The following is a 27,685-nucleotide window of genomic DNA, read 5'->3' as shown; positions in this document are numbered from 1 at the left end:
CTAAAGTATTAAACAGATTTGTGCAGTAAAAAGACTTCTTTTAGAGACTTCAGAGTCTCTGTAAAGCCAAATTATTTGTGCACATACTGTACGTATATGTAACTTAAATGGTAGGGGAAGGTTGTGTGTAATGACCACTGTAAATTATTATTAGCAGCAGTGAAGTGTGGATATTAATTTCTCATATGTTGAAGAGTTCTACAGTGTATAATATTATGTTTTCCTGCAGGTTGTGTAGCTGCTCAAACATCACATACAGCAAATGGATTATTGGGAGGATCTGTCACTTTTATTGAGTCCATTTCAAGACAAGACAATCCAGTAATAGGATGGAGTTTTAATGCTGTCGCAGCAATAGCACAATGGAAAGATGGAACTGCTGAATATTTTGGTTCATATAAAGGAAGATGCACAATGTTTATGAATGGAACTCTGAGACTGGACAGCCTGACATACGCTGATAGTGGAATTTACGGTATGACTGTACAGCGTCCTCCAGCATTTATTCCTATAACAACTTCTATTTATGAGCTCAGTGTCCTCCGTAAGTAACAACTTTATACTCTATAATATAATGTATAAGCTACACAGATGTAATGTTGACTTATGTGATCCTAGAGGTATTTGTTTCTACATTAACACCAACTTTCTCACTAATTTAAGGATGGATTATTTAATGCAGGCGGCACAAATTTTTCAGATGAATATTCAGCACCACTTTCATACAGTATGATTTTGCTACAGGATTTAAAGTGTACCCAAGGCAGCATGTAACATGATGAGATAAACATGTGTTGTACAGTGCAAAACATTAATAGTATAAAACAATGTTAGTGGGGTATCTGCACCACTAGGACTTGTCAGCAGCAGAGATGGCCTGAACAGTTTGCCAGTAGACAGTTCCTGGTGAACTTTGGCTGTTCACATTTGATGCAATTTTTTTAGTAAAAAAAATTTGCATTTGCATTTTTTACATTAAAGTCAATGGCTGCTGAATTTAGTAGTTAATAGCAAAGCCTGCGTGCGTTCTAGAAACACGAAATTTGCAGGGAATGTTAAGGAGGACAGTGGGAACAAGAGTGAAAAAACATTTACAAAAAGACATTATTGTTTTTGATAATATTGATATTCATTCAGTTTCTGCAGAATAGTAATTTCCACCTTTCTGATCAGAAATGGGCTTTCCACAGTGGTAATCTGGCAATCTGAAATTGGTCTCAGAAATCGGAGTTTGGCAAAAATACCACATTACCCCAACTCGGAAACTAAAAGATGGTGTAGCCTACAAGTGTGTAGACACTAACCCTGAGTAATACCACCATAAGTGACTTTAACATTGGGAATATCTTTGCCAAGCACCCTTGGCCCAATGTTTAAGGTTAAGTGGTTAAGTGCATAGGAGAATGTGGAGTAATAGTATTAGAGGGGTTGTTGGCCAGGGGCAGGTCAAGGAACTTACTTTAGGTAGAGCATTGTGGGAAAAGGCCAAGCAGGAGAAGTGTTTACATATATTATTTTTATTTTCTAAGCCACTGGGGCTGGATTAGAGCTGGGCCAACACTACATCATTTCACCGGCGACCATGACAGGGAAAACGCTGGCACAAACCATGATGCATATTTGGTACTAGGTATGGCCAGTTCACCTTGCTGAGCTAAAAGTGATGTGAGAGCAGAGCTGTGGTGCATTTCAATGTAGATTTCCTGGCCTTAATGGCCTATTGCCAACGAGAGACTGAATGGGAGCCATGAAAGATAAGTAGGGGATTGAAAGGCTGAGACCCTACCCATATCCTCAGAGAGGACTCGCTTCCCTATAAACATTGCTGTGTGCATTTCAGCAATGCCTATAGTGTATAGTACGCTAGGACATCAGAAGCCTAATGCAGTGATGTTCCTACTTATGCGTTGTGCAGCAGTGCATTGCAATAATACACTCCTTTTTAACCGCTTCCCGTCCATTTCACACCGATAAGCGTGGCCGTGGCGGCAGCCCCAGGACCGCCTAACGCCGATTGGCGTAAAGTCCTGGGACAGCGGTTTGCAGTCTCCCAGCTGCGATCACTGATCACAGACTGTTAGACGGCAAAACCGCCGTTTTTTATTGCTGAAGCCTATGACAGCCGATCACGCTTATTGGCTGATGAGGGGAGGGAGGAAAATAAAACAAATTAAAAAAATTAGTAAAAATATTACAAAATAAATCAAATAAATATTTATAATAAAAAAAAAAAAAAACATTGGGGGAGCGATCAGTAGAGATGGCCCGAACTGTTCGGTTAATTTTCGGCGAGTACGACCCGCCCCCTATACTACATCATTAGGCTAAACTTTTACCCACTACATCACAGTCAGCAGACACAGGGCAGCCAATCAGGCTACACTCCCTCCTGGAGCCCCTCCCCCTAATAAAAAGCAGCAGCGTCTGCCATTTCCTCACTCTGTATTCTGCGCAGGTAGTGAGAGAAGGGAGAGAGGTTGCTGCACAGATTAGGGAATGCTTAGTTAGACATATCTTCCTCCTCCTGCTCTGATTCTGGCACCCCACTTAACGCAGTCGGTTGCCATCACCAAAGTGCCATCATCCCAGGGCTCAGTGGTGTGGACATTTTTTTGTGTGTCTGCCTCAGATGAGAGCAATGCCATCTGTACTCTCTGCCACCACAAATTGAGCAGTGGAAAGACCAAGACCCGCATAGGGACAACTTCCTTACGAAGGCACATGATGACAAAGCACAAACTGCAATGGGATGACCACCCGAGGAAAAGCAGCACACAAAATCAAAGCCACACACTGCAGTGGAAGATACCCGGCCACAATTATTTCTCAAAAAAGGTGATACACAAACTGTACCGTGATGTTGAAAGGCAAGTGGTGTCATTTCTGGCACACAGCATTGGGTCAAGGGTCCATCTGACCACGTGGTCTGCAAAGCATGGTCAGGCCTGCCCGAAGACTAAGTCAGTCCCCACACACACAGCATCTCTGCCTGCATGCCGTGTGACTGCCTGCCCCAAGACTAATTCGGTCCCCAGTCCCCACACAGCATCTCTGCCTGCAGGCTGCTTGACTGCCTACTCCGCCACCACCAACAAGGTCCAGGACTCCAGGTGGATTCCTGAATTTTTAAGGCCGCTGCTAGCAGCGGCCGCTAACAAACACAATAGCAATTTTTTTCTGGTGCATGTACATGCTTGCCTAATTTTTCTGGCTACACTGCGGCTGCAACAACAAAACAAAAGACATGTACATGGGTCAATTCCCCTTCGTGATCGTTACCTTGCCGCGGTGAAGAGGCTTGCATATCACAATGAAGCAATGACCGCCGGCTATATGAGTGTGTTGGGGGAGGGCACACCCAAGATAATAAGGTTGTTGCTTCATTGTGGACATACCAAATTCGATCAGCTGGACAGTCACTGTTGTTCTGTCATTGAGCTACCTCAGCTCGACCATATGGGCTTGAAAACCGCCATGGCCTGCACTCTCGCCGTGGTGCGCACCAGTCCAGCACAGCCATCACTACACAAACAGCTGTTTGCGGTGCGTTACACAGTGAGTTTGGTCTGTCAGTGGGAAGCAGTACACTAATTACACTACCTGATTTATGTATACACATGCAAGATGTTTTAAAGCACTTCATGCCTCCAATTTAACATTCAATGTGATTTCTGCCCTTAAAACGCTGCTGTGCGTCAAATCCAGATTTTTCCCTGGGACTTTTGGCATGTATCCCACTCCCCCATGCTCCCCTCCAGGTGTTAGACCCCTTGAAATATCTTTTCCATCACTTTTGTGGCCAGCATAAATGTTTGTAGTTTTCAAAGTTCGCCTCCCCATTAAAGTCTATTGCTGTTCGCGAAGTTTGCATGAACCCAAACTTTTTCAGAAGTTTGCGTTTGATGTTCGCAAACCTAAAATCGGAGGTTTGAGCCATCTTTAGCGATCAGACCCCACCAACCGAGAGCTCTGTTGGTGGGGAGAAAAGGGGGAGATAATCACTTGTGTGCTGAGTTGTGCGGCCCTGCAGCGAGGCTTTAAAGCTGCAGTGGCCTATTTGTAAAAAAAATGGTCTGGTCTTTAGGGGGGTTTAACACTGCAGTCCTCAAGTGGTTAAAATAATCAGCACCAGCAAATGAATCAAAAGGTGACCGCTGCTTAGTAAAGACAATGGCTATCATTCATAAAAGCAGTGCGGTAAAAACAATCTGTGCAGGAAAATACCGCATTCGGTAGTTTACACTTCACAGTGCTCATTCATAAAAATGTTTACAGTTGCGATACAAGTTCGGTATTTTCCCCTGACTAGGCAGGCGGTAGGCTGGCGGTATGTTTGTGTAACATGAGAAGCTGCGGAGTTGATACATTTTCTCCTCCAGAGACAGCATTACTATAGAAGAGGCAGCCCCAGCATCCCTTTACATGTGCATTTTTTAAAAACTGCCTCTCCTTGCCCTGAATGGTCTTTGAATCTGTCTAATAGTCTTTCTAAACAATCTATTAGGTCTGTCTAATTAGCTTAGCTGTTCACCTCATGCTTATCTCTACTTCAAAGGGAGCGGTAATCTCCATGCTGACACTGCTTGCTCTAATCTTTATGAATTGATTTATGGTGGCATTTGTTAACATAATCACCACACATGGCAGTAATTTATCGCTCTGTCAGGTTCTCATGCAGCCTTAATGAATAAACACTTTGCTAAATGATCGGTAAAGTCGGCTGTTTTCAGCATTTCCGCATGCGGGAATGCTTTATGAATGATAGCCATTGTCCCAAGTCCAATCAAAATTCAATATCATCAATGTCATCACAGGTATGGATAATTCAAATGTTACAAACCAGCATCACATAGCGTTGCCCAGACAATAACGATAAAGGCATACCAGACTGAAACAACCCACATTATAAGGTTATAACTTTGCAATATGGAATCAATCAATCAAAGGTCACTCTCTTCCAGGATACGTTACTTTGCATCTCCTGCTTGGCATGCAAAACTGTTGTTTAGTTTACAGTTAAGCAGTGACATAACAATCACCCCCGCAAGGAGGCAGCCACAAGGGGGCTGTGGCTCTGGGACCTGACCAGGGGCATTTTTAGGGGCAGGACGGAGCACAGCTCAGGAGTGCCCACAGCAGGCACACACAGTGGCAGGGAGGGGGCCAGAGCTCCCCCTCCCTCACTTCAGGCTCCTCCTTCAACACTCCCCCCTTCAGAAATGATAGCAGCGGCCAGGCTGGGAATGCAGACTCACCTCTTGCATTCCATGTGATGGAGCTCCACTCTTCCCTGCAGTGCCTCACTCTACTTCCTAATAAGCTCAATTCACTATTTGAAAAAAATATATTTTTTTTTTATGTGGTACTGTCACTTTAACTTAAAAAAAAGTTTTTAAACGTTTTTTTCAACTTTATGAATGGCAATCACTAAATAAAGGCATACAAAAATGTGGATACAGAAGCACCCAAAAAGAAGGTGCAACCAAAACAGTGTGTGCCCAGGTCCTCACCCCTGTACCAAGGGGTCACATATATCTCAAAGAACCAAAGGACCGGCACCACACAGAGGAAGTATATCTCAAATACTTTATGAAGTCTCTCAAATACTTGACATTGAAGCAACTTGAGTAAGGTCTTTTAGGCTGAAACAGCGGGCTGTCGTTGCTGTCACTTTCTTGCATGACTTAATAAAGTGTTTGAGCAATACTTTGTGTGGTGCCAGTCCTTTGAGACTTCATGACAAATAAAGACATATGCATATAAAATTCCAGCTAAAACTCTAGTATTTAAAAACAGCATACAAATGATGAAAAAGTGCAAACAAACACACATATTTAAGTCAAAATTATTGTACAGTAGACACTCAAAAGCTTATCCGAGTGCAGCATTATGAAATCATTTATGTGAAAAATCATGCATGTAAAAATGCAAAAAAAAAAGTGCATGCAAAAAATGCAAACACAAGGAAAAAGGTTGAGGCTGGATTCACACTTAGATGTGTTGCATTGAGTTGAGTCAAGTTGCGTTGCATCCCATTGAAAAAAGCATGCGCAAAGCAATGCAATTCAATGTAGCGCATCAAAGTGTGAATCCAGCCTGAATGTTTAGAAGCAGAGGTGCAAAATGCATGAACGCAAGCACACAAAAACGCAGGGAAAAACATGAATACATGCAAAAAATGCATGCAAAAATGTGCATTAAAATATAAGGAAGTTGGTCAAGTGCATAGATGAGCAAGAAAGCACATTAAAATTTTTTTTTACATCACATCAGTAACTGAAACCATCTGGTTCATGCATGAGCACATTGGGCAGTGAATAATTTTTCAACTCAGGCACGCTGCTAGGCATGTAGTTTATTTTGGGAGATGGAGAGGTGTCAGGGGCGTAACAATAGACCCTGCAAGGGATGCAGCTGCAGGGGGGCCCAGAAGCCACAGGGGGCCCTGTCCTGAGAGACTGATAAGGAAGGGCAAGGAGAGAAAAAAACTTTCTGCTCTCTGCGCAGTTGTTCTAATGACTGCTTCTGCTCAGCCACTGATAAGGAATCATGCAAAGTTTTGTAGTCAAAGATTTGTAAACAGTCCCTATTCAGTGTGCAGGGGAAGGGGGCCCCATCCAAAGTTTCGCTGGGGGGCCCAGTGATTTCTAGTTACTCCCCTGAGAGGTGTATAGTTGCTTCTGTATATTTTGAAGGCTTCTGTTTCTGTTTTAATGTGTTTCTGTTAAATAGGCTGGCCGTAGATATATATGACCTGTGCAACTTCAAAGGGCATCGTGAAAACTCAAAGCCAGAGTGCCAACCCATTCCTAAACATTTGCATTATGCCTTTCTCCAAACCCTATAATCATGTACATAACATAAACATGTACAAAATATTTTTTCTAAGGAGTCACCCATCTACTGAACCCAACTAATGTGCAGCACTAGTTAGCAGTTTTTCTCTCATTTTCTGTCCTACAGCCCCAGCACTCATTAAAACGTATCTCCGCTTACCCGAAGCTCGCAATTAGATGACCCCAAAACTGAAAAAAATACACCCTATTTTTCAAATAAAAGTTTTCTGCCACACATTGTATTGGGGACATATTTTAAACATTGTAATAACTGGGACAAACGGATAAATAAAATGTGTTGGTTTTATCCACAGTAGCACATTTTAATTGAAAACTATAATGGTTAAAAACTGAGAAATAATGACTTTTTTCCTTTTTTTCATATTATTTCAGTTAAAATGCACTTAGAACAAAATAATTCTTACCAAAATGTATCACCCAAAGAAAGCCTTATTTGTAGCAAATAAACAAGATCTGGATCATTTTGTTGTGATAAGTAGTGATAACGTTATTGGCGAATGAAAAAGAGGAGTGGTGAAATGTGAAAATTGCTCTGGTCCATGCGGAGAAAAACCTCTCAGTGGTGAACTGGTTAAATCAACTCCATGGGCTTGATTAACTAATGTGTGCTAACACATATGTTACGTACACACTTGCGATAACTATCGTTTGCAAGGAACGATAGTTACCAGACAAACGATATTGGAAAGATTGGAATGCAACGATGGGATGCAGTGATCACCATACACATTTTAACGATCGTTCTCGCAGAAAAGAACGATCAGAAGGAAATGTTGCGTACATATTTATATAAAATAAAAAAAAATCATGGAGTTACAGTAGATACAAATATATGATTGTTAACTTGAACACACAGTTTAATTGAAATGATCAATGTAACAATCTTTACGGCTGCGCTACAAAGGAAGTACTGAAGCTGGGCAGAATTCAACGCAGGCGCATTGGCCCTTGTAACGATCGTTCTCGGCAGATGTCTGTACACACTATAGTGTTGTAACGATTGTCGGTAGATACGATCCGTCAGGTTGGATATTTCCATCTTCCCGATGTCGTTCTTTTGTCGTTCGTGTTAATGATCGTTGGGTAAAGTATTTTCCCCTATTGTCGGCGGAACGATCGTTAATTAGCTGTTTCAAACGACCATAGTCGCCAGTGTGTACGCAGCATAAGCAAGACAGTGATAAGCCGCTTTGCATGTGATATCATGCGTGTAAAGGTTTGCACGCGTAAAGGTATGACTTCGCATGAACGGCGTTACGCTTCGCGCGCAAAGTATCGTTATCACGTGCTAAGTAACATTATCACGTGAAGTCACTGCAGATCACGCAAACGGTATGTAGATAAAGAATTATTAGTGTATACAGTATATTACGCGACACACGTTAAACTCTGCGCGCGCCGTATTACGTTAACTCACATGTTAAGGTAAGCACCATTGCTGATTTCATTACCAAATGCTATCTTTTGATTGCGTGAAGTGCCGTAGCTTTCAATGGCATTCTGCACTTAGCCCGTGAAGCGTAACGCCGTTTGCGCGATAAAACAGCACGCAAACAGTGGAAACAGTTTGCGCGCATAATGCTTTGCACGCTCGTTTGCACGTGCAAGCCTTTACTCGTGATAACTGAGTTATCACACTTTAGTGAATTGAGCCCTATATATTTCAAGTGTTTTAAACAATTGTATTGCAGTGGATTACTCTTTGTTGTTCTGGTGTTTGTCTAGACCTCCCTCACTGGCCCAGAGTACTCATGCCAAATAGTAAGCACCATTTCAAGCTTAGTAAGAATGCCGTAATGTGCTCATAAATTAGCAATGCTTTCTGATGCTAAGGGTACTGGGAATTTTACACAGTACTTACGTTTTACTTTTATGTGTAAGCCAGTGGGATAACATTAACCGCCACGTATTAACTGTTGTGCAGCCTGTGAAAGGGTGTGAAAGGGGCCTTCCAGTAATGAATGGCTAGAGCTATTGGATTGCCCCAAAAATAGTCAAATAAGCATCCCCACACTGGCCAATGAGTCCAGGGGTTTTCTCTCAGACCTTTACCCCTTTCTCATAAGTGTTAAAAGCAGTAGACCTGAAGACCTTGAGTACTGTAATATGTTATTTTGCTAAGTTAAATGAAATATTTAAAGTTAATTTAGAGTTAACCTGGACACACATGCTCTCTGGGAATCTGCTATTACTTTGGGATATCACACCAACATTTTTTTTTATTAAGTCATTCTAAATAAGTAAAATAGAAACAACAAAATCTCTGATTTAATCTGGAAATGTTTATTTTACATGTGCTCATGTGTGCAGTACTAACTAATACCTGCTTCATGCGAGTCTTCAGTTAGTCCATCAATTACTTAAGAGCTAGCTGAAAAGCTGCCATGAATCAACTATCAATGGCACAAAATGATCTGGAATCAGTTCACAATTTGGTATTGCTTCACCATGCCTTATGTTTTGCTTCCTAAAGAATGGTTTGTGGGCATTGGGCAATTGTGGGTTAAAAAAAAACTTTATGAAAAAAACATTGAGCATGACATTTCATTTTTTTCCAGCTCCCCTCAGTGCCCCCATCTTCAGTAGTAATTCCACTAACAATAATAAACATGTCAGTGGTACTTATATGTCTCTCCACTGTAATGGCGGTAATCAGCCTATAACTCGTTACACCTTTTACCGAGATGGGAAGGATATTTGTTCTGAGCCCCATGTGACCTGCAAGGTATCCAACCTCTACTTCCAGCCAATCACTGAGAGTGACAGTGGAATCTACACCTGTGTCATCCAGAACCCCGCCAGCTCCAACACTAGCAACGCCCTGCAGCTGACTGTATCAGGTGAGAATTAGAATGTCCCCATATGATCCTGGGTTATGGCATATCCGTGCAGAACAATTCCATTTTTAAATTGCTTAAAGTCAATGAGAATCAATTAAAATAAAAAATAAAATAAAAAATAAAAAAAGATACTTACCTAAAGAGAAGGAAGGCTCTGGGTCCTATAGAGCCTTTTCTCTCCTCTCCCGGTCCCCGCTCCAGCACTGGCTCCCCCATACCAGTAATTTGGTCAAATACTGCTGTCTCTGCCAACAAAGCGAGGCTTCAGAAGTCTTCAGGAGCCCGAGTGTTGAGCCACTCCATACTGCACATGCATGAGCGTCCTCTCTCGTGCACTCGCACACCTGCAGTATGCAGCCGCCTGTCTTTGGGTGGACTCAGCTCCCGAGGACTTCTGAAGTCCCCCGTGGCAGGGGGATTCAAAAGGAGGAGCTGCTGCCACTACAAGGGGACCAGGAGAAGAGACGTAAGAATCTGTAGGACCCAGAGCCTTCCCTCTCCTTAGGTAAGTATCTATTTTTTAACTGATTCCTATTTACTTTAAAGCCTGTCTCAGGCTCACATGTCTGAACACCAAGATAATGCAGAAATTAGCAGCAAAACAAACCTGTTAAAGCAGGATCTTTGACACAAGCAACCTGACATTAGTATAGGAGGGAGGTGCAAAATGTCCTAAAAGACAGGTCCAAGCGTGAAAAAAATAATCTACTGCGCCTGCGCGAGTGCACAGGAAAATGGCTTCTATGTATCTACACTGCTCAGCTGATGGTACTTCTCTTGGGCACTAAATGGAAATCCAATACCCAATAGTTCTCGTTATAACGTTACAACAAGTTTTTCCCCCATCCTCTAATCTTACTGTCAGCCCCATTTCTAAGAATGATATTGGATCCTTCACCTGTGAAGCATCAAATCTCATCAGCAAAGTAACCAACAACAATAAAATCTTCCCCCTAGGCTGTGAGTTATTGTTTTGCATTTATCATCCATACATCTATTTATTTATCAGTGAATGCAGCACAGTTATCAAACAACTTTTGTTGTGAAACAAGTTGAAACAACCAAAAAAAAAAACATTGCTTGCTATTGTTCACACAATTTATAAGACTGATAAGAGGTCAATCCAGCAGTTAAGCTCCATGCACACTCAAAAGGGGTCTTTTATGCTTTCATAACTTTTGTTGTGAAACAAGTTGAAACACCTAAGCAAAGTAATTTTTGCTATTGTTGAAATAGCTGATAAGACTGATAAGAAGTCAATCCAACTGGATTGACTTCTTATCAGTCTTAACAGCTTTAGGCACAGACTCTGAACAAGCATGCAGATCAGATGTTTGACTTACATTTGACTGCATTTGTGTGATTCAGGCTCTACTGATGCATGAAAGATCAGTAGGATGCCAGGCAACTGGTATAGTTTAAAATGAATAAATATGGCAGCCTCCATATCCTTCTCACTTCAGTTGTCCATTAAAAAAAAAATCATGTGAAAAGTCAATTCACAGAGAGGAATGCAAGTGATAATAACTTTTAAGTGTGTGAGGAATTATCACCTGTCCTCAGCTGTCCTTAACCTCCTGAGCGGTATGCCTGACACTGTGTCAGGCAGGCAAATTTTGCTGAAAGCGGTATGCCCGACACAGTGTTGAGCAGGGGCGAAACTAAACTTAACAGGGTCCCCTGCAAAAATGGTAGCATGGGGCCCCTTGGTCCACTAACCCAATGCAGGTCACATGATCAGGAGCCATTGAATGGCAGCACAGAGTGTTCTACTGTTAAGCAGCATCAAGAAGCAGGAAACAATTACATCTGCTCCTGCACACAGTTTTTTTACAGGGAGCTTTTTATGCTAATTGGCTGGACTAGCAGTTGGGGAGAGGGAGGAGGAGGGGCCCCCAAATCCTTTGGGGTGGCAGGAACAGGGGTCGCAGGGGTGATCAGAGATGCTCAAATCTGAACTTTGGTTGAATCTGGATAGTTGTTATCCGGATTTCACCCAGTAACCTGTGCGGGGTGGGCGGGGGGTCAATCTTACCTCTCTGATGTCTTCTTCGGTGAGTCCCTCGGTGCCTCCCACGATGCGTTCCACTTGGCGGTCACGTGATTACAAACACTTCCTTTTCCGGGTTGAAGGAGGAAGTGTTTGTATTCAGGTGACTCGAGTGGGAGGCGCCGAGGGACGAGCGAAGAAGACTTCAAGATTGACCCCCCTCCGCCCACCCCGCACAGGTAACTGGGTGAAATCTGGATAACAACTATCCAAATTCACCCAAAGTTCGGATTTCAGCAACACTAGGGGTGATTGCTGCACCCATGGAGTCGGGCATGCCGCTCAGGAGGTATACTCGTGCACTATGGTTTACTGAAACAAGTTAGCTAGTTGTATGTTTGCTAACACATGTTAGCTAGCTACAGGAGCTCCTCAGATGTCTCTGATTAGCGATCCCCCCTGCAGTGGCCCCAATCACCTCCTTACAGCGATTCTTGCTCCTCTCGCTCCCTCTGCAGCCATAGCAGGGGGGCAACCGGTGCTGTTACTCACGGTGCCTCTCGCCCAGGCAGATCCCATCACCAGATCTGGTCATCTCTGTCTACAGTATCGGGGCACCGCTTGATGATATACAAGTCAAAAAAAAAAATCCAAAACGTTTTTGAGAAAATTGATTTAAAAAGAAAAAATGTTTTTTTAACTCAGAAAAAAATGACAGTTTAAAAATCAATCTTTGCATTTAATTTTTTTTTTTTTACTTGTACCCACTATGAAGGGGTGCTCTGGCTTGTACATATGCCCTACCCCCAGTTCCTGCAAAGCTCTGCCTCCGAAATGCACAAAGCTTCACTCCCAAAATATCACAAATCTCTTCCTCCACAAAATACACCAGCCTCCTGTCCACAGAACTTTGGAGCACTGCTGGGAGGTTACTCATCTCTCAGCATTCCAGTGCCGGAAGTTCTCTTTTAGCTTTGCATATAGTGTCCCGTCTCCATGGTTACAGTGGTGTCACTTTTGGGAGACATCACTGAGCCTCAGCTTGTTCCCAAACCCAATCCTAGTGCCTGAAGGAATGAAAGCCAGCGTCAGCAAGATGGCTTTCATTAACAAAGTGAAAGTAAACACTGTTACACTTGCATGTACTGTTTACAGTACTCAGCAATTAAGTGTAGCACCATCTTGTGGCTAAAAACTAAAAATGCACCCACATACACGTTTATATGTAGATTTACATACATTTTAGTCATTTTTAACCCCTTACACCCCTACCCTATAAATACCAAAAAAAAATAAAGGCTCCTAATTATTGATATAGTATTAAAAATTACAAAACAGTAAAAATACACCATTATTTCCAGATAAAATATTATCGCCATACATTACACTGGGGACTCAATTTAAATGTCGTAATAACCGAGACAAATGGGCAAATACAATGTGAGATTCATCTATGGAAGCACATTTTATTTCAAAACAATAATGACTGAAAACTGAGAAATAATATTTTTTTAATTTATTTATATTACCTTTAAAATGCATATAAAAGTACCACCCAAAGAAAGCCTAATTTGTGGTAAAAAAAACAAAACAAAAAACAATATATAGATCATTTCAGAGTGATAAGAGTGATAAGTATCAATTATCAGATCAGATTCAGAGTGATAAATAACAAAAAAGTTATTGGTGAATAAATGGGAGGAGCGTAATGTGAAAATTTGCTCTGGTGTTTTTTTTTTTTTTGTTGTTTTTTTTTTGGGGGGGGGGGGACCTGTTTTTGGGAAGTGGCTAAAGGACTAAGAGATTCCAGGAAAGTCCTATTAATGATTTGCTCTATAGATATCATTGTTTTTTAATCACTTTATTTTAATTTCAGGTTTGGTTTAAGATGTGTGTATTTATAAAGGGCCAATCTGCTTATGTGTTTATGATCAGGGCAAATTGATCACATTTCATAATCACCTCAAATGTTGAACCAAAGCTCTATTTTCTTGAATGTATCCTCAACAGGTAAAAACTTTTTTTTTTGTTGATTTGAAGCAACCGTTAGCTGTATTAGCCAGAAAATATATTTACCCCACAAGAGACTTGAGTGAATTTTGATACTTGAGAACAGCAAGAACTGGACTTTATACAGTCAGTGTTTTTACAACTACATCACTGTAGGGATTTTGTCCAGAAAGTAACAGCCGTTTTCAATTCTTCAATAAAGGAAATGTTTTGGCATGAGTTTTCTCACAGGAGGTATTTTCAAACCTTACCAATAAACTACCTTTTTAGTGGCTGGATAATGTCCTGGTTAAGGGCTCTGGCTCTGACACAATCTTGGCTCTTCCTATTCAGTTAGCCAGCACCTATTTAGTAAGGAGTACTTGGGCTAGACTCCCTAACACTGCTACTGCCTATTCAGCAAGGCCCAGTGGCTGCAGCTCAAGTGCTTTGAGTCTGACAGGAGAAAAGCACAATATAAATGTGTAATGCTCTGCGCAAGCAAAGCGCAACTGAAACAAGACAGGAGGCAGGAGCTGAAGATCATTTTGCAAGGAAATATAGAGGTATGCACAAAGGTTTTGAAAGAAAATATCTGTTTATTTACAAAATTGCAGCAATGTAAAGACACATACCACCATATATAATCAGTGCCACACGATGAATCACAAGTAGCAAAATATACAGGTCCCATACTGTACTTACAATGACAATGCACACAAACACAGAATAAATACAGGAGTGGATAAACCTAATCAGCATATATGAGAAAAAGTCACACAAGCACAGAGAATTGAACCAGTCTATATTCAAGTATACCAGCACTTCAAAAAGTTTTCCAAAAATCACGCTCTTTTTATTAAGCTGACATATCCACAAAAAAGGACAGACAATTGTTTTGGGGGCCTCACAGGGTCCCCCTTTCTCAAGGCGTGTGAGAAAGGGGGACCCTGAGAGGCCCCCAAAACAATTGTCGGTCATTTTTTGTGGATATGTCAGCTCAATAAAAAGAGCGTGATTTTTGGAAAACTTTTTGGAGTGCTGGTATACTTGAATATAGACTTGCTCGGTGGTTTGCCTGTACCACAATACCAAGTACCCAATCTCAGATGGTGTGCCCAGCCACAACTTCCTTTTCTGAGAATCTAACCAGGACATCAGATAATATCAATGAGCAAAGAATTGTCAGACTAGCAAGGAAAAAAAGGTTAAAGCCTAATCTACACTGTACAATTTTCCATCAGTAAGAAATTGCATATTGTGTAGACGTCCAAATTGTTTCAGATGAATTTTGTGATAGAGTTTGCTTTAATAAGCACCCAAAATCTATGCAATCTGATTAGACCGGTTGGAAACTATCTAATAGATCCGTCTAATAGATCCGATCTCCCGGAAAATTGGACCGTTTAGATGAGGCTTTAGAGTACAGGAACAAGGAGCAAAGGACCGATGGGCAGAGTCACAAATCTGTAAAAACAAACAGAATGACCTAGCAATGTGCTGCTAGGAGATCCAGTCTTAAAGTGTACCCGAGGAGACATGTGACATGATGATATAAACATTGGTTTATGTACAATGCAAAACATATAGACAACCAGACTGTTTTACTTGTCTTATTTTGCTGCCTGAAGCGGTTAATTTTTAGGCATGGAAGGGACTACATCTGTCTTGTCTGTACCTTGTTAATTAAAAATTGCAGCCATTAACGTTTTCCTGGGACTTCTGAGAGCAGAGGGAGATAGAAAAATGTCAATAGTTCATGTATTTTCATTTAGGGACACTTACAGGCTGCCACAGAGCAGAGACAACAAATCATTCATTCTACTTTGGAACTGAGGAAGGCTGGGGAAGGAGGGGCACTTCATGTTAATGCTGCTGAACAAACCATTATTGGCATTCTGCAGTCATGTGACAAGTGGTGCAGGGAGAGTAGGGGTTAACCTTACAGGTGGAAGTTAAATTATATGGAAAAAATACTGTGCATGAAAGGTAAAAAGCAAATGCCTGTTACTTTCAGGGTGACCATTGTACCTACATATAGTACTCAGTTATAGTTGGCTGCTGGGCTAAAGACTATTGCAAGTCTTCACAGTGCGCTGTGCAAACAAGAACTACCCTTCATCCTATATACAGTGGTGTGAAAAACTATTTGCCCCCTTCCTGATTTCTTATTCTTTTGCATGTTTGTCACACTTAAATGTTTCTGCTCATCAAAAACTGTTAACTATTAGTCAAAGATAACATAATTGAATACAAAATGCAGTTTTAAATGATGGTTTTTATTATTTAGTGAGAAAAAAAAACTACAAATCTACATGGCCCTGTGTGAAAAAGTGATTGCCCCCCCCTTGTTAAAAAATAACTTAACAGTGGTTTATCACACCTGGGTTCAATTTCTGTAGTCACCCCCAGGCCTGATTACTGCCACACCTGTTTCAATCAAGAAATCACTTAAATAGGAGCTATCTGACACATAGAAGTAGACCAAAAGCACCTCAAAAGCTAGACATCATGCCAAGATCCAAAGAAATTCAGGAACAAATGAGAACAAAAGTACTGTAATTGAGATCTATCAGTCTGGTAAAGGTTATAAAGCCATTTCTAAAGCTTTGGGACTCCAGCGAACCACAGTGAGAGCCATTATCCACAAATGGCAAAAACATGGAACAGTGATGAACCTTCCCAGGAGTGGCCGGCCAACCAAAAGAACCCCAAGAGCGCAGAGAAAACTCATCCGAGAGGCCACAAAAGACCCCAGGACAACATCTAAAGAACTGCAGGCCTCACTTGCTTCAATTAAGGTCAGTGTTCACGACTCCACCATAAGAAAGAGACTGGGCAAAAACGGCCTGCATGGCAGATATCCAAGACGCAAACCATTTTTAAGCAAAAAGAACATTAAGGCTCGTCTCAATTTTGCTAAAAAACTTCTCAATGATTGCCAAGACTTTTGGGAAAATACCTTGTGGACCGACGAGACAAAAGTTGAACTTTTTGGAAGGTGCGTGTCCCGTTACATCTGGCGTAGAAGTAACACAGCATTTCAGCAAAAGAACATCATACCAACAGTAAAATATGGTGGTGGTAGTGTGATGGTCTGGGGTTGTTTTGCTGCTTCAGGACCTGGAAGGCTTGCTGTGATAGATGGAACCATAAATTCTACTGTCTACCAAAAAATCCTGAAGGAGAATGTCCGGCCATCTGTTCGTCAACTCAAGCTGAAGCGATCTTGGGTTCTGCAGCAGGACAATGACCCAAAACACACCAGCAAATCCACCTCTGAATGGCGGAAGAAAAACAAAATGAAGACTTTGGAGTGGCCTAGTCAAAGTCCTGACCTGAATCCTTTTGAGATGTTGTGGCATGACCTTAAAAAGGCGGTTCATGCTAGAAAGCCCTCAAATACAGCTGAATTACAACAATTCTGCAAAGATGAGTGGGCCAAAATTCCTCCAGAGCGCTATAAAAGACTCGTTGCAAGTTATCGCAAACGCTTGATTGCAGTTAATGCTGCTAAGGGTGGCCCAACCAGTTATTAGGTTCAGGGGGCAATTTCTTTTTCACACAGGGCCATGTAGGTTTTGAGTTTTTTATCTCACTAAATAATAAAAACCATCATTTAAAACTGCATTTTGTGTTCAATTATGTTATCTTTGACTAATAGTTAACGGTTTTTGATGAGCAGAAACATTTAAGTGTGACAAACATGCAAAAGAATATGAAATCAGGAAGGGGGCAAATAGTTTTTCACACCACTGTATGTGGTCACACTATTGTAAACTAAAATCATATAGTCTGCTGCAAACGAATGCACTTTGTTCTCTTTGCACGTAAACCTCATTGTTTAAGCTGTTTTACTTAATAATCCTGTTTATTAAATTTATTTTTGTGTTGTATTTTTCTCCTATGTAGTTAAAAGCAGGACAAGAAACAAATTATGAAGTAAGTATTTATGACCGTTAATGACTTTATCTTGGCTTGCCTTATGGTAATAAAATATTGAGTCACAGCTATTATTGTTATTATGAATCCACTTGTTGACAAGTAAAACCTTTTTGGAGGCCAATTTCCTATTTGATCCAAAAGAGCAAGCCATTGTTTAGACAAAGGAGAACATTTCTCACTATCAACTGTAATAAACAAAATAATTATTAAAGTGAATTAAATACAGTATATTCTGCTTATTTTTGTTTTTCTAGCAAGCAGTGATGGGCAAAAATGCTGATATTCTTTTTGCATTCATTTCTGCAAAAGTAATTTAAAATTTGACTTTCGAGTGAAAATGGCATTGACAATCATTTTGTGATTTTTCACATTTAAAAAAAAAAAATTCAAAATAACAAATTTTTTTGTGTTTTTCACAATTTTTTACATCGGAAATATGAATTATTTTCATATTACCATATAGTGAAAATAAAATGTATTTTCGCAAATATTTTCTCGAAAGCTAAAATAGCTTTTTCGATGCGAGAATGACTTCGGTGAAAATGAGTAAGCAACACTGCTAACAAGTAGCAAATTTACTCATTAAGAACCTCAGAGAAAGAGACAAACACAGAGGATCACAGGAACTTCTAACTGTAGAATTAAATGATCAGGGGGCAGGTGGGTGGGGTGAATGGGTTGAGAGAGAAGGGGTTTGTGTTAGTAGAATGTACTCTCACAAGTAGCTTCCAGTAGCAACCACAGCATTTGGGGGACTCGCTTTTGCCCACTGATTTTTCTAAACTGGTTGATGGTTGGCCATGCCCCTGGATGTGGTGGGGAACTAAATAACTAGCAAAACTAGAAAACTATATAGGTAACATGGAAGTGCCCAGATGAGATTAAATAATTAAAGGACACCTGAAGTGCAAGGGCTATGGAAGCCACCATATTTATTTCCTTTTAAACCATGCCAGTTTCCTGGTGTCCTGCTGATCTTTCTACCTTCAGTAGTGTCTGAATCACACACCTGAAACTTGTGAGTAAGCCAGTCAGTCTTCAGTCAGAGACATGTGATCTGCATGGTTGTTCAGGGTCTATGGCTAAAATTATTAGAGGCAGAAGATCGACAGGACTGACAGGCAGTGTGCAAAGTTTAAAAGAAAATAAATATGTTAGCCTCCTCATCCCTCTCATTTCAGGTGCGCTTTAAAACATTAAACGGAAAAGCAGATAGTTCACTAGCCAGCTAGTAAGAGGAAGATCTAAAGAAATGTATTTGCACATAACACAATGTGCTTCATGTGTTGCCAACATCCTCAGGTTCCATTACAGACTGGCTGCACTTTGGTATGAGTGTATCTGTCAACATGCATTTTTTAACAATTTTTTGCTAAGAAAATTAAAGAGAACCTGAGCCTAAGTTCGGGGTCAGAAACACATACAGTACTTACCTAAGGAAAGCCTCTGTATCCTAATGAGGCTGTCTTCTGGTCCGCCGTTGCCACTCACAGATATTCCAGCTGTTTGGGGCTTTGCTTCTCTTCTGGCATGAGCGCGGCCACACCTGCGCAGTGCCATGGAGCTGCTTATGTACGGCCATGCTCGGGCAGGCACAGTACAGCCGTACTCAAGCTTAAGGAAGAGCATGACCCCAATCAGAATACAGACAAGCCCTTGTTGGTAAAATTTGGAGGGTCTACGCTCGACAGACCAGAGGGCAGTGAGGGAAACCACATTAGGATCCAGAAGCTTCCTTCTTGTTAGGTAAGTATGTGATTTTGTACCTGAGCTTCGACTCCGGTACACTTTTTAGGTCACTAGTGGGAATGTGTCCCATTTATATATTTGGTAAACATCCACCTGCAGGTGTGAAAATCAGAAATGGCCTTATAAGATCTAAATGGCTTGAGTCTGTGTCATGCTGCCTGCAGTGTGCCAGATATGGGGAACTCTCTGCTCCTTATCTCCATCAAATGTGATTAGACCCCTGATGTTTCTTATGTGAACCTGTCACCACCATGTGCTGTCACATAAGGCTTTTATCAGACAAAAAAAAAGTAAAAAAAAATAATTTGAACAAGTACAGTAGCTGATTATTTTGATTGATTCAATTCCCAGCTGTATACATTTGCATACAATTATTATACAATTTGATTTGCATCAATTAATGTTATCAATGTACTGAATCAGTAATTTTATTTCTCTCTTTATACATATAGCGATTAATGCATAAGGAGACCTATACCACAACCCAAGGGAAGCAGTAACGGTAGTTGAACTTGCTTTTTACCGTCTATATTTTATGCAATAAAGATTGTGGACCATAAGCCCAGACTCTTTAGCATGGAATGAGCAATGAGGAGATCGGCATTGCTGAAGACACTTGATGATTTATGAAGCTACCTCAATCCATCCCCCTCAATCAAAAGCTATAACATTCTAATAATCTTAAAGATAAAAATGTCAAAAACTATAATGTTCTTATTTTTAAAACAATAAAAATGTCAAATTATAACATTCTAATTTTCAAAATGATACAAATTTTAAAAACTATTAGGTTCTAATTTTGAAATTTAAAATGTATTGGGCACCAAATTTCTGTTTTTATCTGCTTCCAGTTCCGACGGCCAGTAGCAGATATTTGCATTAGTATCTATGGCTGTTCCCAAATCCTCCATTAGCCGTGGGCACCCAAATTTCCTGTTTCCATTGAGGTGCCTGGGCATTTATTCATAAAGCCCTACGAGCATTTCTTTTGAGATTAGGTCCGGACCATTGCAAATGTTTATTTTTTTATTTTTCATATGTTCTTTTTAGATTTGCTTATGGATTTGGTTTCACTGTCTTGTGGCATGACACAGTTTTAGCAAAGCTTTAGCTGTTGCACAGATAGATTCACATTTCACTCTAGAAACCTTTAGTATACAGAGGACGTCATGGTTGACTTAATAAATGAAACTTGGCCAGTCTCTGCGACTGCAATACAGGGCCAGCTTTCCACCCATCTACCACTGAGTCTGACAATTTGTGGAAGGTATTCGTGATGATATTCTGTTTTTGTTTTTCAGCAACTGAGGTGCTGTGCATTATAGCTAAACAGTTTGATTTTGTCTGTTTATACGACATTGTTCATGAAACCTTATGGTTTGTTTAGAAGAAACTTTGCAATTCTTAAGTTGTGCTGCCATGTTCTTGTTAGAAAGAAGGAACTTTCCACTGGCAAGTCTCCAAACAAGCTATACCTGTTCAATCTTTTTCTATTTGTGCTGTCATGTTTTTTAAATATTTGACATGCTATATAAGGTATAGTGCTACTGATTTGTAATTTCTCTGAGCATTGCATAGTCTTATCTTGGGGCAGATGTTTTGGTATGTCCTAGCAAGATTTTCAACTGTTTTAAGGTGGCCACACACCATACAATTTTTTAAATATCTGTTCAATTTAAGAATTGCAATCAATTTTTTCTGACTGATTGTAACATTTCAAAAATATGACCAATGTACCACACAACTATGTTCAATTTTTTACCCAATTATGATAAAAATGATTGGTAACTGAGAAAATTGCTTGGGTGTGTATATGAATCAGGGGTGCTTATCCGGATTCCGGATATCCGTGTAACCCGGATATCCGAACTTTTTTCAGCTATCCAAGTCGGATTCGGATTCCGGATTTTTTTTCAAATCCGGATAACTATCTGTGGATATTTGGGCGCATAACGCGGATATCTACGGATATCCGGATCTGAAATACTGTAACTAAGGAGATGACGTCCTGGAGCCAATCAGAGGGCTCCCAGCAGAAGCCCTAGCAACCAATCACAGAGGGGAACCCTGGCCAGCCCCACCTGACCTCATTGAGCCAATCAGAGGGCTCCCAGCCTAAATCCTGGCACCCAATCACAGAAAGTAACACTGGCCTGTATAATAAGGAGGGCTGTCATGATGAGACATATCATCTTAGCTTGCTGAATGCTCACTGAGAGACATGCTCCAGTGCTAGTGGCCTAGCAAGGGCTGTACACAGTTATAAACCTAAAGCTGTTCAGTGATTAACCTCTTCACTACTGTCACTACACTATTGTTAAATCGTTAATTAGCTTGATTGATGTCAAAGTGTATCAGTCAGAGTGTGTGCTCCAGTGCTGCTGAGCCTAGCAAGGGCTGTACACAGTGATAAGCTGTTCAGTGATTAGCCCCTTCACTACTATCACTACACTATTGTTAAATCGTTAATTAGCTTGATGTCATTTGTGTGACAGTCAGAGTGTGTGCTGCAGGCAGCTGCTTTGTGTCTGTGTGTGTGCTGTGCACAGACCAGGCCAGCTGCTGCCTGCTGGCCAGCTATTAGCCTTAGGTATAGGTTAGGTTAGGGATTAGGGGATAGGATTACTGTGTTATTGTGTAGTTAGTACTGTAGTACTGCAGTCAGTGCTAGTAGTTGTTAGAGTAGTAGTACTACTGTGTTAGCTTTCTACAGAACTGCTGTGCTGTGAGCAGTGCCAGTGTGACAGTTAGTGTGCACTAGTGTCTTCTCCTCTGCTGTCTGACTGTCACTTGGCACTTGGCATGTGGCACTTGCCACCTGTCATGTGGCACTTGCCACCTGTCATGTGGCACTTGCCACCTGTCATGTGGCACTTGCAACGTGTCACGTGGCACTTGGCACGTGTCACATGGCACTTGGCACTTGCCACGGGTCACATGGTACTTGCCACGTGTCACGTGGCACTTGGAAAGTGTCACGTGGCACTTGACACATGTCACGTGGCATTTGCTACGTGCCACGTGTCACTTGGCAAGTGCCACGTGACACGCGGCAAGTGCCACATAACATGTGACACGTGCTAAGTGCCACGTGCCACATGACACGTTCTAAGTGCCAATTGCCACGTGCCATGTCCGGCATGCTCCTGGCACACATTACACCTGCTGCTGCATTGCCCTGCTCCTACTGCCTGTGCAGCTCCCACCACCAGGCCAGGGTGCCACAGGCCACTGATACCACCTATATTTAACCCAAAACACAAGTGCTGCATAATTTTTTGGAGGTGTCTTGGCTGAAAACTGTCATGTCCCAGTTGTGCGGTTGGACTTTGGACACAATGTGGGCTGCACGACCGCTGTCTGGAACCTAGGCCTAATGTTAATTGACAGCCATTTTTTTTGGGGGGGGGGGGATTTTAAGGCCCCACATCATCAATTAGTGTTCCCCTTTAAACAATAATGATACTACATGCCTCATTTACCCTAAACGTTTTTAAAGCAATTTAAAGGCCACTTCCGGTTTTTCTATCTGGATATCCGAATTTGCCCGGATATCCCGGATACTAGGGTCGGATATCCGATTCCAATACAGATTGGAAATTTTTAAAATCAGATATCCGACCCAGATCGGATATCTGGTTATCCATATCCGGGTCAATCCGGATTTTGAAAAGGGGTATCCGAGCACCCCTGATATTAATAAACTGACAATCTAACACACCATACAATCTTTAGAGAAATTGAAGAAAAATATCTGGCATTCCGAATAGATAAAAATCTAAAAATGGGAAATCTGATCGGATTTTTTAGTCGAATGAAAAAATGCTTTCGATTTTTTTCGGGAGATCTGATCATTTTATCGAATTGCTGTAAAATCGGATCATTTTATTGTATCGTCTGTGGCCACCTTTAGGAATGAGCTTCTTTACTGTAGAATGATGAACTTCAAATTATTTGGAAATGGCTTTATAACCGTTCAAATGATAATGGCGAGAAGCAGCAATTGTTCTCCAAGATCCTTGCTGATGTCTTTCCTTCTTGGCATTGTGTTAACACACACCTGAATACTCCTGACTAGATAACTACAAAACTTCTGCTCGTCTTCAGATTAATCACTCAAGTGCTTTTAACTAGCAACACCCGGCTGCTACTTTTCTCTTAATACCTATGGAAGTGGTAAAGGTATTGTAACGATTGGTGTCAGCAACACAGATTTTTCTGATTATTGGTGATCTGCAGTATCACCAATAATACAGATGCTATACCTGATTATGTGGTGATCTGCAGAATCACCAATAATACAAGTATAGCTAGACACAGGACACCTAATGTGGTATTGTGTTTGGTGCAATAGTAATAAGAGAAGTTATCTCCCGAGGAGCGGGAGACACAGACAATATTGTAGCCAAGGATCCCCTGAGGGGCAGGAGATTCAGACTGCACTGCAGCCAGTGGACGCCTGAGCAGCAGGGACCACTGGCGGTGATAGAGAGTATGATCACCTGAAGGGCAGGTGACCAAGGCTAAACAATTACATAGTTATTTTGGTTGAAAAAAGACATACGTCCATCGAGTTCAACCAGTATAAAGTACAACACCAGCCTGCTCCCTCACATATCCCTGTTGATCCAGAGGAAGGCGAAAAAACCCTTACAAGGCATGGTCCAATTAGCCCCTAAAGGGAAAAATTCCTTCCCGACTCCAGATGGCAATCAGATAAAATCCCTGGATCAACATCATTAGGCATTACCTAGTAATTGTAGCCATGGATGTCTTTCAATGCAAGGAAAGCATCTAAGCCCCCTTTAAATGCAGGTATAGAGTTTGCCATAACGACTTCCTGTGGCAATGCATTCCACATCTTAATCACTCTTACTGTAAAGAACCCTTTCCTAAATAAATGGCTAAAACGTTTTTCCTCCATGCGCAGATCATGTCCTCTATGCTTTAGAGAAGGCCTAGGGACAAAAAGCTCATCCGCCAAGCTATTATATTGCCCTCTGATGTATTTATACATGTTAATTAGATCCCCTCTAAGGCGTCTTTTCTCTAGACTAAATAAACCCAGTTTATCTAACCTTTCTTGATAAGTGAGACCTTCCATCCCACGTATCAATTTTGTTGCTCGTCTCTGCACCTGCTCTAAAACTGCAATATCTTTTTTGTGATGTGGTGCCCAGAACTAAATTCCATATTCCAGATGTGACCTTACTAGAGAGTTAAACAGGGGCAATATTATGCTAGCATCTCGAGTTTTTATTTCCCTTTTAATGCATCCCAAAATTTTGTTAGCTTTAGCTACAGCGGCTTGGCATTGAGTACGATTATTTAACTTGTTGTCAATGAGTACTCCTAAGTCCTTCTCCAAGTTTGATGTCCCCAACTGTATCCCATTTATTTTGTATGGTGCTAGACCATTAGTACGTCCAAAATGCATGACTTTACATTTGTCAACATTGAATTTCATCTGCCATGTATGTGCCCATAGAGCCATCCTATCCAGATCCTGTTGCAATATGACACTATCTTCCTGAGAGTTGATGATTCTGCACAATTTTGTATCATCTGCAAAAATAGCAACATTGCTCACTACTGCATCTACTAGGTGATTAATAAATAAATTGAAGAGCACTGGACTCAGAACAGACCCCTGTGGGACCCCACTGCTAACAGTCTCCCATTTTGAGTACGATCCATTGACCACAACTCTTTGTTTTCTGTCCATTAGCCAGTTCCCTATCCATGAACACAGACTCTTCTCCAGTCCTTGCATCCTCAACTTTTGCACCAGACTTTTGTGGGGAACAGTGTCGAAGGCCTTTGCAAAGTCCAAGTATATCACATCTACATCATTCCCAATATCCATATTAGCATAACAATAGCTTAGGATTCCCTGAGGAGTAGGGAATACAGACTATACTGCAGCCAAGAATTCCCTGAGGAGCAGGGAATTCAGATAGTACTGCAGCCAGTGGACACCTGAGGAGCAGGGACCACTGACTGTGCTGCAAGTGAGGTCACAGGTGGAATGAGTGATTAAGACTGTACTACAGCCAAGGATTCCCTGAGGCACAGGGAACCAGACTGTACTGCAGCCAGTGGACCCCTGAGGAGCAGGGTCCACTGACTGTGCTGCAAGATGATCTCCTGAGGGGCAGGTGATCAACAGACACTATTTGCAACTAACAGACACCTGAGGAACAAGTGTCATAGATAGTACAGTAAGACTGATCACCTAAGGGTTAGGTGACAGCCCTTAAGATTTCCCTTACTAGTGGTAGACCAACTAGTGGGGATAGAAAGGTCAGACAAGAAAGGTTAGCAACGAACGGACAGATACAGTACAGAGGCGGAAGACTGATTCGGTATCCAGGTACAGGCAGAGTTGGCAACAGTAGACAGATAGGCAGAAGTACCGAATCAGCAACCAAGAGAGTAGTCAGGAGAGCGAGAGATCATAACAGATAATACAGTAGTAATATAGCAATCCTAGTCTAGGTGTGAAATCCTTGGTTTCAACACCTGGGAACTAGACTAAAGAATGGTACACAAGTCTAACAATATAATAGTATTTAAAGCTATCAACAGAAGTTGACTAAGTGTGAATTCCCAGCTCCGGCTGGTTCTAACACACTGTAAGATCTGACTAGGGTCTGAGCGCTCACACGTTAGCATTCGCAACAGCAGACAACTTGCAACTGACAGGCAAGTAATACCCAGAGCACTCCACAGCGTTGCCCCAGTCACTCAGCCAATCCGGAGCATAGCTGGAGTCAGCTGATCGGCCTGATCAGCTGACTCCCCTTCTACTTGCATAAAGGTCCTGTCGCCTGGCGCGCGCGCGTAGCTCTTAATCTGTGTGCACTAGAAGGACCAGGCGAACCAGCAGCATGTAGCTGCGCGGCAGAAGCCGCCGGCTGTAACGCGGAGATGGCCGCCCTGCCGCTTGCCCATGCGGCGGCATCTCCGCTATCCTTTACAGGTATACTTTATTTTTCACATACTGCTTCTGAATTTTGCTCTAGTCTTTATTAAATAAATGAGGACATGCTGTAACAAATACTGATACTTTTATCACTACTGCTAATTATTATTATTATTATTATTATTATTATCATTTAGCATTTATATAGTGCTGGAATCTTCCACAGAGCTGTACAGAGTATATAGTAATATCACTAACTGTCTCTCAGAGGAGCTCACAATCTAATCCCTACCATAGTCATATGACCTGAGGTTGTATTCACCTAATTGTGATGACTAATTACCACAGTTTTTCTTTTTTTTTTTTTGTTATGTCCTTCTATGCAAAACCTTAGACGTGAGGTCATACTTTCATTAATTTGCTGAATACCTCATCATTTTTCCTATTCTGAAGTAAAGTTGGTTAATTAATATCAATAGCACCATCCCGTTCTCAGTGATGTACTTCCTGCTGGACAGGAAGTATGCCGATGGATTACCATTGCTCTGTGCATTAGTGTCAGTATCGTGATCCCTCGTGCACACTTATCACTTTGCCATAGACTTGCATTGTGGTAGACACGGATCATGCATCAATGCACTGCAGAGTTTGTGATCGACTTTTATGCTACTTCTGTTGCCTCTGTTGCACCGCAATACGTTGCCATAATGTGTAAGTCTCCATAGACTTACATTGCCCTTGCTGTGGCAGAGGAGAGTATGCTACAAAACACAGTAAGTGTGCAAGTAGCCTGAAGATATTGCTGGTACCAAGCCAGAAAATGGTTTCAGTTTATACAAAATAGATAATTGATGTTCCTTAATAAATTGTGGATGCACAGAAAACCCAAAATGAAGATTCTAAACTTAAAGTATGCTAAGCTTCACAAATTTTAATAATAGTTACCATTGGTCTGTTAAAATATTGCTTAAAGAGACACTGAAGTGAAAAAAAATGTATGATTTAATGAATTGGTTGTGTAGTACGGATAATTACTAGAAGATTAGTAGCAAATAAAATAGTCTGATATTTTTATTTTCAGTTATATAGTGTGTTTTATAACATTGCATCATTCTTTAATATTTGCAGTTTACACACTACTCAGCATTCTAAATTATTTTTTCAGAGCAGTCTTGTGAACTATTGACCTGTCCTCTGGCAGAGAAAAAGAAAATTCTTCACTGACAGTTGAGATAATAAACTTCAGAAGACAGCCCTCTTTGCGACTTTGAAAGTAGTGGAGCTTAATGGCTTTTTTGCATAGAGATAACAACTGGAGTTTCTTAAACCTTCCTGTACTGGAAACAGTGAGACTTATGTCTCTGATCCTAATGTTTCATTTCTTAGCTGT

At 41.2% G+C, this 27,685-nt stretch overlaps 1 protein-coding gene across 1 annotated transcript in view; it reads left to right on the top strand.

Annotated features, from left to right (window-relative positions):
• The window catches only part of LOC137522897 (carcinoembryonic antigen-related cell adhesion molecule 1-like), a 32,133-nt gene extending 12,074 nt beyond the window's left edge, over positions 1–20,059 (top strand). The window contains exons 2-5 of the mRNA XM_068243032.1: positions 230–544; positions 9,416–9,697; positions 17,589–17,618; positions 19,823–20,059. Coding sequence (XP_068099133.1) covers positions 230–544; positions 9,416–9,697; positions 17,589–17,617 — 626 coding nt within the window. The 3' untranslated portion in view covers position 17,618; positions 19,823–20,059. The remainder of the gene's footprint in view (positions 1–229; positions 545–9,415; positions 9,698–17,588; positions 17,619–19,822) is intronic.
• The last annotated feature ends 7,626 nt before the right edge of the window (positions 20,060–27,685 follow it).

This window comes from Hyperolius riggenbachi, chromosome 6, assembly GCF_040937935.1.
Source record: "Hyperolius riggenbachi isolate aHypRig1 chromosome 6, aHypRig1.pri, whole genome shotgun sequence".
Taxonomy (NCBI): Eukaryota; Metazoa; Chordata; class Amphibia; order Anura; family Hyperoliidae; genus Hyperolius; species Hyperolius riggenbachi.
This window is presented reverse-complemented; position numbering and strand designations above follow the sequence as displayed.